The following is a 12,854-nucleotide window of genomic DNA, read 5'->3' as shown; positions in this document are numbered from 1 at the left end:
GAACCCTTCCCTCTCAATAGCCAGACTAAGAGAAAGCCAAAGGAAAGTTATCAGCCTGGTTGATCACTTAGCACACACCAAGTGGCCTCTACTTAGGAACTAAAGGAAAGGTTCTGTGAGTCAGCGCCCTTCAGGTCAGAGCAATAACAAGAGAAGGGATGAAAGCCACGGAGTCCTGGTTAGGGGAGAAGCAGATGGGCAGCAGCAGTGCCAAGGGGCCAGTGGATGGCACAGCAGCCCAAAGCATGCTGGGAAGTTCCCATCGCAGTCTCTGACAGAACCCCAGGGGACATCTGCTGCTGCATTCAGATCTCCTCCATTCTCCCCTCACACACATATATAAGGGCACACACACCATCTAAGGAGTACACCATGGCCACAAGAGGCAATTTGTGTCAAGTCTGATAAAAAGGATTACTTGGCTGACATTTAGTTTAATGTTTTTTTTTAACAAGAACATAAAATGCTAAGGCTGTAGAATTACAGAAATGTAGAAATTAGTGATGGCAGTAATGTTATCTGTGTTATCTAAAAACAAGCAATTCAGTAAAAAACTAAATGTCTGCGGGCCACATTTTTTATTATAAAATGCAAAGGTCCTTCATGAGACTCACAGGAAAAAAAATTATATATTAATTGATGTCACTGAGAAACGAGCACGGCTAATCTCAGTATCTGGGGCCAGCGCTGTGGCATAGTGCATAAAGCTGTCACCTACAGGGCCAGCATCCTGTAAGGGCACCAGTTCAAGTCCCAACTGCTCCACTTCCAATCCAGCTCTCTGTTATGGCCTGAAAAAGCAGTGGAAGATGGCCCAAATCAAAACCTATCTCCTAAAGTTGTATCTATGTAAAAATGCATTCATTAAATTAAAAAAAAAAAACCTATCTTCAAGTTGGGTAGGCTGAATACTACAGGCCTCACTCATTTAAATCCCCTTCTCTTAGACATTTTCTTCTTCAAAACAATGCCAACTCCCACCCCAATACACAGAGAGCAGCAGATGCAGTAGGAGTCAACATAGCAACCCCTAAACTCCTGGCTGTACTCCCTACTCCACTGATCTGAGCCTCTGTCTCCCTACCTGGAAAACGGAAAGTGCAGTCTCTGGCCCAATCACCTTGAAAAGATGTCAAACAGGTGACTAAAGTGATAACACTTTAAGAAATATTGCATTCAGGGGCCGGCACTGTGGCATAGCAGGTAAAGCTGCTGCCTGCAGTGCCAGCATCCCATGTGGGTGCTGGTTCGAGTCCTGGCTGCTCCACTTCCGATCCAGCTCTTTGCTATGGCCTGGGAAAGCAACAGAAGATGGCCCAAGTCTTTGGGCCCCTGCACCCGCATAGGAGACCTAACTGGCTCCTGGCTTCAGATCAGCACAGCTCCGGTCGTTGTGGCCAATTGGGAGGGTGAACCAGCAGATGAAAGACCTCTCTCTTTCTCTCTCTCTCTCTCTCTGCCTTTCCTCTTTTTCTGTGTAACTCTGACTTTCAAATAAATAAATAAATCTTAAAAAAAAGAAAGAAATATTACACTCAGCATTTGTGTAAGAAATATAAAGTTTATAAGTTCATAAAACATGAATCTATAACTACAGAATATTTTGATAAAAATAAAATTAAACAGTGTATGAACTATAAGATTATTTAAGTGAGTACTTTTATTTATTTCAAAGGAGACTAAGTCACCCAGCTCTTCCTTTTAATAAAATGTTGGCCGGCACCATGGCTCACTAGGCTAATCCTCTGCCTGCAACGCCAGCACCCCGCGGTTCTAGTCCCAGATGGGGCACCGGATTCTGTCCTGGTTGCTCCTCTTCCAATCCAGCTCTCTGCTGTGGCCCGGGAGTCAGTGGAGGATGGCCCAAGTGCTTGGGTCCCTGCACCCGCATGGCAGACCAGAAGGTAGCACCTGGCTCCTGGCTTTGGATCAGTGCAGTGCGCTGGCCGCAGTGGCCATTTGGGGGCAGTGAACCAACGGAAGGAAGACCTTTCTCTCTGTCTCTCTCTCTCACTAACTCTGCCTGTCAAAAAAAGAAATGTTTTGGTAGTTATAAATTACTATTAATAGAAATGTGTCTTCAATTTGTTTTTACAATCATTAAATTACATAAAATATCACCTGAAAAAGACAACTGGGACTTTGATGTTCCATATAATAATAATAAATACATTTTTATAAATAAATTTTATAAAGAAATAAATACCATTAAGGATCTTATCTAATGTATGGGTATATATTCATGCATAATGATTACTTCAAATAGATTAAATCTATACAAATAAATAAATTTTATAAATAAATAAATGATTACTTCAAATAGATTAAATCTACACAAGTAAATAAATTTTATAAATTTTATAAATAAATACAATTAAGGATCTTATCTAATGTATGGGTATACATTCATGCATAATGATTACTTCAAATAGATTAAATTTATACAAGTGTTCCAACAGAAATGAAGCACTAGAACAAATTATTTTATATTTGCTGTAACTTAAGTCAAAAGGTGCTTTCATTTGACATTATTTATAATATAAAAGAATGATTTTGCTAACCTGGCAATAAAATCTATTTTGATAACTGAACATTTTATTGATCAAGTCTTTAAAATTCATTTTCAAAAATTTCCAAATAATAATATGAGTAATATCCCTGGTATTTATTTAAATAAAAACTTTTTTTATCTTCAACACCTAAATTAACTCAGCACCATTATTATACTTGAAAGAGCAAACCAATATTATCATATTTTAACATTTGCTACTTTATGGTCAAAATAAGATTTTACATTCACAAAAGTCATTAACAATTAAAAATCTCTTTTAATTATGAAAACTGCAATAGTTCTTACAATGGTTAATTGTGAGAGCATACAATGATATGCAAACAAACAAAAAGCACTAAGCCTGTAAAATTAGCATGCAGACAGTTTTTATCTTTTCTTTTACACAAAGGAAATATGTCTCTTTTGATATTTGGGGTTTTTTTAAGATTCTTATTTATTTATTTGACAGGTAGAGTTACAGACAGTGAGAGGGAGAGACAGAGAGAAAGGTCTTCTGTCCATTGGTTCACTCCCCAAATGGCCACAACGGCAGGAGCTACACCAATCTGAAGCCAGGAGCCAGGTGCCTCCTCCTCCTGGTCTCCCATGTGGGTGCAGGAGCCCAAAGACTTGGGCCATCCTCCACTGCCTTCCCCGGCCACAGCAGAGAACTGGACTGGAAAAGGAGCAGCCATATGGGATGCCAGTGCTGCAGGCGAAGGATTAACCTAGTGCGCCAAGGCACTGGCCCCCTCTTTTAATATTTGTCCCAACTTTTCTACAAACTTGAAAGGGTTATTTTGTAGATAGCAAATGTTATACATACCACCAATGTGAATGGTCTCTCATTTGTTATTTTAGTAACACAACAATAAAAATTTTAACACAGAATACTACTTCCTCCTATATGCGCATTGAATAACGTTAAAACCCTATGTGAGATTTTCCACTAAAGCAGTGTTCCATCCCAAACTTAGGAATGAAATAAGCCAAGAAATCCTCTTTACCAACCACACACAAAAAAAAAATGGTTGAAAATATTAAATCTGATTCCAAAATTACCAAATCATTCACTCACTCCAATTTCTTTTACTTAGAACAATAGCAGAACTACATTAGCTTACAATTTTCCTTAGAAATCTAGTTGGGAATTCAGCAACATTTAGAACTGTACCCTATAGAAATCCTCTCATAAAAATATCATCTGTCAATTGGACTGAGGTTATATACCAATGAGTATTTAATGAATATGAGCAGCAGATTGTTTTAAATGGCATCAGTACACTAGCACTATCAATATTTTTGCAAGCATATAGTAATTTTGAATACTTTAAATGTGTCACCATGAATGGTACCATGGCTAGGTAGGAGAATGCTACTTTAGAATGAAGTATCATGATGTCTGTAACTTATGTTGAAGTTATTTAGTAGGGAAAACTACACAAAGAGAGAGAGATATATATAAAGCAAATGAAGAAAACATTAACAGCTGTTGAATCTAAATGATGTGTATATGGATATTCATTGTACTAATCTCAAATTTTTATTTGAAAGTTAGTTTTGTAAATATTTTAAAATAGGGGGCCAGCATTGTGGCACAGTGGATAAAATTGCCACCTGCAATGCTGACATCCCAAATGGGCCCCATTTCAAGTCCTGGCTACTCCACTTCCGATCCGGCTCCCTGCTAAAGTGCCTGGGAAACAGAAAATGTGTCAGGTGCTTGGGCCCCAGCCACCCAAATAGGAGATCCAGAAGAAGGTCCTGGTTCCTGGCTTCAGCCCTGATCATTGAGGCCATTTGGGGAGTGAAGCAGCAGATGAAAGACCTCTCTCTCCCTGTCTCTCTGCCTTTCTAATAAATAAAATAAATCTTAAATTTATATATATATGTGTATATATATAAATTTAAATTTTAAGGGATTCTAAGGGCCAGTGTCATTGTACAATGGGTTAAGTGGCTATTTGAGATGCCAACATCCCATATCAAACTGCTGGTTTGAGTTCCAGCTTCTCTGCTTCTGATCTAGCTTCCTGCTAATGTGCATGGGAAAGCAACAGATAGACTAAATACTTGGGTCTCTGCCACACATCTGGAAGACCTGGATGGAGCTCCCGGCTCCTGGCATTGGCCTGGTCCAGTCCTGGCTAATGTTGCCATTTGGGGAGTGAACTAACAGGTGGAAGATCTCTCTTCCTGTCTTTCTATAGCTCTGTCTTTCAAATAAAGAAATAAATTTTTTGGAAATCTAGGTGTTTTATACTTCATTGTTGTATCTGTACACATGACAGAATGTATCTTATTTTTAAAATATACAATGTTTTAAAAAGATAAAAGGAACCAAGACTTTCCAATGCCCTAGAAATTATTTTCCCTGATTTATTAGATGTTCCAAAGCCTCAATTTTTTTTCACATTAAGTACTAATGTTTTCCTTCTGAATTGACTATAAATAATTAACACTACCAATTAAACAAACTCAAGCAAATGTGAAATCAAGGAAATCACTTTGGCCTTTACATAGGATAGTTTCCTTTTACTCTCCACACTTTCTTGACTTTCCCCAACATTCACTGTTTCTAGGCACTATCTCCATTCACATATCTTCTTGAAACTAATCAGAGAGCAAGGCCTATTCCACTTAATGCTCAATTCAAAGCCATGAGCCCTCATAATTTATAAATAATATTTAATGGGCCGGCGCCGCAGCTCCCTAGGCTAATCTTCTGCCTAGCGGCGCCGGCACACTGGGTTCTAGTCCCGGTCGGGGTGCCGGATTCTGTCCCGGTTGCCCCTCTTCCAGGCCAGCTCTCTGCTGTGGCCCGGGAAGGCAGTGGAGGATGGCCCAAGTGCTTGGGCCCTGCACCCCATAGGAGACCAGGAGAAGCACCTGGCTCCTGCCTTTGGATCAGCGTGATGCACTGGCTGCAGCGCACCAGCCGCGGCGGCCATTGGAGGGTGAACCAACGGCAAAAGGAAGACCTTTCTCTCTGTCTCTCTCTCTCACTATCCACTCTGCCTGTCAAAAAAAAAAAAAAAAAAAATGTTTAATGTACAAGGCAAAGCTACCAGAGTATGTATATATTATAGGAGAACATAAACTGATCAGGTTTTTGTTTTGTTTTGTTGGGGAAGTTAATGAAGAGATAAAAGTTTCACTGAAGCACAGAAACTAAGACAATTTTAATTAACTCAAACAACTCCTTATTCCCTCCTCCAGATTTTCAGAACAAATAGTGGTCATACAAAAGCCAGTAAAAAACAGGCCATAACAACATCTGCCTCTAAAATAATACAGTTTTCCTATATGTTTTGTTGTAACTACTTACTTGAACAAAATTACTGAATATTTCTACTAATCACTGCTTTTTTTTAGCTGATAACTAATTTTTAAGTACATTTTAACTTCAACAATGAACTTAAAATCAGGAAATGAGAACAATCAGCTGTTCATGAACATAGCTGTCACAAAACTTCACACCTTCTTCATTTGATCAGTGCTTCTTTAAAATCCCCTCTACTTTCATGGTGTGAAAATCCCTTCAAAATGTTTGCTGTTCAAATGTCTAAATTTGGAAATCACCTGGCAAGTCAAATTATTTGGTAGTTTGTGGTTTTAATGCTTAAGGTGGTGCATTTGGAAAGAATTCACTTATCATTCTCAGACTCCATAGAGAAGCAGCCCTAAAAACAAACGTATGTGGTAGTTCACAGCTACCACAGAGAATCAATAGCCATCTATTTAATTTGCTAAGACAATGTAAATTAGTAACTTCCAGCCAGATGTGTGATATACACATCAAATAAACTGCAACCTGTTCATTATGAAAATCCTGTCAACACTCACAGAGCCACTTAATGACATTTTATTTAAAGCAGTTTCCACATTTGCAGCTATAAAAATTTCTCTAAGAATTTTTATACAAGGAATTGGAACTGAGACTCATAAAAAGGTAATCAATTACAGCTTTTCATCTGTGTACTTGTGTTTTGTGCTTCTCTCTGTTTACTTCTACTTTCATTCAGAGGTGTAAAATGTTCAAAAAACTGTGCCATGCTATCTTTCCTTCTGTAAATCATATATTCATCCTCATTACATCTTTTTAATCTGATGTAAAGTTGATCATCTAATTCTGCAGCTCTGAAGAAGTATATAGAGTGAAGAATGACATAGTCAACAGAAGAAAAAAGTGTACTTAACCACTGGAAAACAAAACAGAATATTTCAAAATGACTCCAAACATAAATTAACTTTGCCCATTGGGAGGTCTAACTTCATTCAGATCATTTATATGGGTCTGTGTGACTATGTACCCTGCTGTTTGATAAAAAATGATTACTAACCACAGGCACCCACCAGACAACAGAGTGTAGGTACAACTGCCTGTGATGTGTCAGACATACAAAGCACCTTCTTAAAGAATTCCGCTTCCTTTCCATGGTGAGCAGACATAATTTTTCACCCTTTAATACTTCTGCTTCACAAAGTGACTTATTTTATGAATTATGCCTTTGCCATTTTTTCTTATGTTTATTTTAACAATATAAAAAACTGCATTCATAAAATAGACGGTTTCATTTTATGATAAAATATTGGTATATTTTCTATTCTGTACTAAAATACATGATTTTCTTGCTTTAACTAAAATCTGATAGTGTTTATTTTAACACTCTATTAAAATGAAGGAAATTAAATGATTCTTAATAACCAGCTAGTAGTCCTGAATACTGAATCCTCATCTAAACTAAATTCATTTTCTAAGTCTATTGAATTAAATTTTCTTATTAAACAGTGCGCAGTGCAAATAGTCTTATTGCCAAGCATAATATTTCCAACTACTACATTTTTAATTTGATAATTTAAAACAATGTGGAATGCATCTACTCCTACTGCCTATAATGTAATCTATCCCAAAGAGCACCCCTTAACCAATTTCCTAATGTCAAAGCAGTATTTCTACTAAGTGCTTCATGTGTCAACGCTTACAAAGTAAATAATTCCTGAGGTACCCTGAAATCACAAGCATTTCAACTCCCCAAAACACAGCGTCTACGCACACAAAAGGGTTCTTCATAAAAGCTTCAACCCTAAGCAACTTTCACAAACATGATACAGAACGTGTCTTCTGCACCAGTCACAGACCAGGCCACGTGATCGGCGTCCAGGACCACGCGGGCAACTAGTAATGATCAAAGAATAAGGCTCCGATGCGGCCCTTGCAGCCGCCCAGGGAGTTGCGCCCGCGGGTGGCACCCGGAGCTCAGTCCTCCTCCCAGAGAAGCAGTTATGCTTTGCGGGGTCTGGGCGCCGGCCAGGATTTCCAACATTAGCTCGGGTCCCTTTGCTTTCTGGGGCTAAAGTCAGAGGCTCCTGGTCCCTTAAACCTTCTTTGAGGTTCAGGGCAAGAATCACCGCCTCAGAACTCTTAACTTTGATTGGAGACTCTGGTTAAAATTAAGAACTTCAAACCCCAGATCTGAAAAAGTGAAACAGATGTCCTGTTTGTTACCCATAAATGGCTCCGTACGTCAGATCCCTTCCTCTTCTTCTCTCTCTCTCTCCCTCTCCTCTTTCCCTCTCACTCTCTTCCCTCCTTCCCTCTTCTTTCTGCCGCATTAAGTTTTATTTAATGCAGAATTCGCTTAAAAGTTTGAGAGAAATGGAATGTGCCGGGGGAAGTCCTAAATCTTTCTTCAGAAAACAGCCCAGGAAGCCTCTTCCAAAACATGAAAGCGCTCCATCTGCCTCCTGCCAGCTCAGCCAGCACCCTAGCGAGGGCAGAAGCGGCGGAGTGCAAGGTCGCCGGCCGCGGGCGAAGGGGCCCCCGGACTGGCACTCACGTGAGGACGTAGTTGACGCTGACTATGCAGTGTGGCCTGGAAGAGCGACTGTTGTGTACGATGGTCGCGTAGCTCTGCACCCACACCCAGCCGCCGTGCTTCGCCAGGAACCGGTAGTACTTGGTGGTCACCTGCCCCTTCACCAGCACTGATGGAGAGACAGACGCACACGGCGCTGAACCAGCCTGCCCCCGACTGGTCCCAAATGCAACCCCAAGTGGAGGGAGTGCGGACCCCCTGTGGGCCTCAATAACTGTGCCAGGCAGGAGGGAGAGGCAGCAGTCAAATTCCCAATTGAATTGATTGTCCTGTTAAATTGCATTGAGCCTTCCGGTCTCCCTTATAAGGGGTGGCCGCTATTAACAAAAGCAGGAGCAGCTGAAGGAAGGGTGGGGGCGACTGAACTCTGACGCGCAGGTTCCCAGTTCCGGGAGACAAAGCTCACCGCAAAGCGTCTGTAGCGAGGCTGCGGGTCCGGGAGCACGTCAATAGGAGAATGAGACAACTCCTCCGGGAAGGGAAGGATTTCGCCCAGAAACAACCCCCTCCACCTGTGTGAGCGGCCCGTGGACGTCAAAAAAACCAGGTAGGGCCCAACGTCCGAACATGCTGTGGCAAGGCACAGCGTGAGATTCACCCACCACCATCGCCAGGCGACTAGGGCTCCCATCTGTCCGCTTGCGGGGGCTTAAATCGCGCTCCCCGCCAGCCCCTGAGAGAGGGAGATGGGTAGGGTGGTGTCTTACGCAGGTGGTGCGCGCAGCGCAGGTGGAAGGTATCGCAGCCGTGCACGTGATGGTATAGCGTCTTCTCGATCAGGTCCTGAGGTTCGTAGCCCGTCAGCTCCGCCACCCTGCGGAGAACAGTCCCGGCGAGATGAGTATGCACATGCAGGGTACATCCCCTCACATACACATCCGGGACAGCAGTCTCAAATCTGGATGTCCGCCCTCATTTTGCAGGGCCGGGGTTAGTTGCCTCATCTACAAAATGGGCTCACAGTTTGGGCAGAAAGCTCAGCCGCCCTCACGCTTGGGGACGCGGGTTTCGGCCCTGCCCACCCACCTGGAGTCCAGGAAAATGAGCTTCATGTCCAGGCTGGCGCGGAACATGAACATGTTGCTGTGCAGCTTGATTTCCGTGACGGCGCTGGGAGGCAGCGAGTGGCCCACCGCCACCAGGCCTACGTTCTGGTAGCAACCGTCAAAGGGGGACATGTCCAGGCTGTACTGGCGGATCTTCAGGTAGCCGCTGCAGTGAATGACCTGCAGCACAGGGGGAGGGGCGAGATTCCGCTACAGCCAGGAAGAGCCTCAAAAAGATAAGCCAGGAGTTAAAACACCTGGAGGCTCTATTCAGCCACAAACGAGGTGTGGGCCACGCCCTTACACTAAGGGGTCCAGATGTATGGGTGCTCTAAGATGTCTCAGAGTGACGGGCTGGCTGAGCTGCAACAGCTAAAACCTCTGCCTACCACTCCAGATCCCACATGGGCACCGGTTGGAGTCCTGGCTGCAGGGCTGCAACTCTTCAGATCCAGCTCCCAGCTAATGGCCTAGGAAAACGGCAGACAGCCCAAGTGCTTGAGCCCCTGAACCCACATGGGAGACCCAGAAGAAGCTCCAGGCTCCTGGCTTGGACCTGTGTCAGCCATGACCATTGCAGCCATTTGAGAAGTGAACCAGCAATTGGAAGATACCTCTCTCTCTCTCTCTCTCTCTCTAACTCTGCCCTTCAAATAAATAAATCTTTAAAAACAAAAAAAGAAAAAGTAACTTCTCCGCCACCCTGAACTCACCTGGGAACTAGTAAAAGCTGCACAAGCCCAGGCCACCACTGACCCTAACACTTCCAAATCGCGAACTGGGTCCCTGGACCCCGCTTTCCCCTGACGTTCAGTTCATTCAACCTGAGAACTACAATTTCCGAGCTAAAGCTCTGGTCCTTAACCTCTTCAGGAGTCCTAACGCGAAGCCATAGTTCCACCCACCCCCCACCCCCACTTCAAAAACCTACGGACCCTTGGGGCCCTTCTCTATGGAACACAGGTGACAATTCCCACTCTGGCCCACCCCCATCCCGCGGCTGTGCAGCATCTGGACCCAGTCAGGCTTAATCTTTAAGCATAGCCCCCGGGAGTTGGTAAAGGTCTGAGACCCTTGGTGGAGCGCTGCACTCTGACGCATGCTGTGGGTGCACGCGGGGCGGTCCTGCTTTAGGGACGTCCCTCGCACACTGGACACGCCAGTGTCCTGCCTCATCCGCCTACACCAGGCCACCAGGCGGTGTCCGGTGTCCATCTTTCAGCTCAAAGCCATGCACCTTGTAGCCGCCGCAGGTGAGGCCGGCGTTCCGCTTGGCCAAGACGCACTTCATCCTCAGGAAGAAGGAGCGCTCGATCTCGTACTCTGGAGAGAGGAGCGGAGGGGTGCTCAGGACGGGAGGCAGGCAGGCAGGCTGGCGCCAGTCCCTGCCACGACTAATATGGAAAGCAAACCACAAGCAGTCTGCGAAGGATGGGAGGATGGGCCCGAGTGTCGCAGACACATGTCCACCTTACCCTGCACGAAGTGAGAGTGGTAGGGCTGGTGGGCGGTAAGCACCGCAGTCATTTCGTCGTGGTCAGCTGGATGGATGTACTCGTAAATGCTGTTTCCAGTCAGCTCTACCTGTAAAGAGGAGAGTATCACCATCTCCATGCTGGTAGAATGCCCTGCGAAGGGCCTGAAAGACTGCTCAAGGAGGCCTGCAGGAGCATGGAGACAGGACAGAAACTCTGGAGTCAGTCCCGAGTTCTAATGCCATCTCCACTGCTAGCTACCTATTGCAGTCTACCTAAGCCTCAGATTCTTTCTCTTGAGATAATTATAGTTGGAGCTGGAGCTGTGGCATAGCAGGGTAAAGCTGCCAACTGCACTGTCAGGATCCCATATGGGTGCCAGTTCGAATCCTGGCTGCTCCATTTCCAATCCAGCACCCTGCTAATGTACCTGGGAAAGCAGCAGAAGATGGCCCAAGTGCTTGGGCTGCTGAACCTATGTGGGAGACTTGGAAGAGGCTCCTGGCTCAGACACAACCATTGCTGCTATTTGGGAAGTGAACCAGAAGATAGAAGTGTGATCTCTCTCTCTCTCTCTCTCTCTCTCTCTCTCTCTCTCTCTCTCTCTTTCTCTCTCTCTCTGTGTGTGTGTGTGTGTGTGTGTGTAACTCTGCTTTTCAAATAAATCATTTTTAAAAATAATGATAATAATAGTTGTAGTGATAATAGTAGCATAGTAGCTCCTTAGCAATGTTCTGGTGAATACATCATCAGGTAAGTGTGCAACTCCTTCCCAGGGTGTCTGGTTTATGGTAGGAACTCAAAAAAGTAACCATTTTGGGGCCTAAGGCAGAAGCTAAAGGAAAAAGAAGAATAGTGAGATGGAGACTGTTGAAAGAGTCCTTCTGTCAGCTGACTGCTTTCCAGAAATACAGATATAAAAGGTTTGGAGGAAGCCCCTCCCACCTGCTTCCAGCTCTGGCTGTAAACACTGCAGGCTGGAAGTGTGGACCACTCACCTACCTGAGAAAGACCCAAGTGGACTGAGGCTGTCTCTGAAATGTACATGATCTTCCCATCTGGGGCCACCACGAAGATGAAGCCATCCAGGGTCTGGGGAGGAAAAATAGAGTAAATAGAGAGTCCTCTAGGCTATCTGGAGAAATGGAAGCAGGAAGGACAGAGCTTGGAGACATTCAGCCAGAAGTGCAGGGACTCAGAGAGGGACATGAAACCAGCCATAAGAGCCCCCCTCTTTCGTCCATTCCAAAGGTGTAAGTAGTGGGGGCATGCAGTACACTGGCAGAGATAACCCGAGAATGTGGTGAACAAGGCTAACACCTCACAGACTGAGGATCCATCCAAATGGACAAAGACACACCTCTGTAACACAGAGGGAAGTTCTGGAGTGGCAGGGAATCACAGCCTATGATAAACATTGGTTAAGGTCTTGGGATGATTGTCACTGCAAGAATGAGAGGTTCCTGCAACAGAGCTGAAAGGCTCGGTAAGGCGGTGTGAGAGTGAGCAGTGAAAGAGTAAGTGCAGGGTTGGGAAAGATTGGCTGCAGGAGTCACTAGTTGACATGGAAGGGCTGGCAGTCTGAAGTTTGTAGACAGAAGGAAGCTGGCCAGTGGCTCTGGAAAGAGTCCAGGAGAGGGGGATTTAGGAGATGAGAGGCTCTACAAGCAGCAAGTCCATAGAGCAGTGCTATAGTGTGTATGTGTGGGTGTTTACATTGAGGCATCAAACTGACAGGCTCTCAATGAAGGAAAGTCTTCGACTTTCACTGTTCCTTTATCTCTGTGAATGAGGCCTCATTCCAGGCAGTGGAGACAGGGGATGAGTCAGACCCTGCTCTAGGAGTCCAGCAGGGGTGACTGGCCTGAAGATAGTGATAATAACAACAACACTGAATAGAAAG

At 44.2% G+C, this 12,854-nt stretch overlaps 1 protein-coding gene across 3 annotated transcripts in view; it reads right to left on the bottom strand.

Moving 5' to 3' along the window:
* SIM1 (SIM bHLH transcription factor 1) overlaps positions 1 to 12,854 on the bottom strand; it is a 98,572-nt gene that overhangs the window by 54,377 nt on the left and 31,341 nt on the right. For all 3 annotated transcript variants that reach the window (XM_070074625.1, XM_070074626.1, XM_008263315.4), the window contains exons 4-9: positions 11,954 to 12,043; positions 10,952 to 11,060; positions 10,714 to 10,799; positions 9,457 to 9,656; positions 9,138 to 9,244; positions 8,392 to 8,539 (exon numbers count right to left, since the gene is read on the bottom strand). In XM_070074625.1, coding sequence (XP_069930726.1) covers positions 8,392 to 8,539; positions 9,138 to 9,244; positions 9,457 to 9,656; positions 10,714 to 10,799; positions 10,952 to 11,060; positions 11,954 to 12,043 — 740 coding nt within the window. The remainder of the gene's footprint in view (positions 1 to 8,391; positions 8,540 to 9,137; positions 9,245 to 9,456; positions 9,657 to 10,713; positions 10,800 to 10,951; positions 11,061 to 11,953; positions 12,044 to 12,854) is intronic.

Source organism: Oryctolagus cuniculus, chromosome 5 (assembly GCF_964237555.1).
Source record: "Oryctolagus cuniculus chromosome 5, mOryCun1.1, whole genome shotgun sequence".
In the NCBI taxonomy this organism is placed as follows: Eukaryota; Metazoa; Chordata; class Mammalia; order Lagomorpha; family Leporidae; genus Oryctolagus; species Oryctolagus cuniculus.
This window is presented reverse-complemented; position numbering and strand designations above follow the sequence as displayed.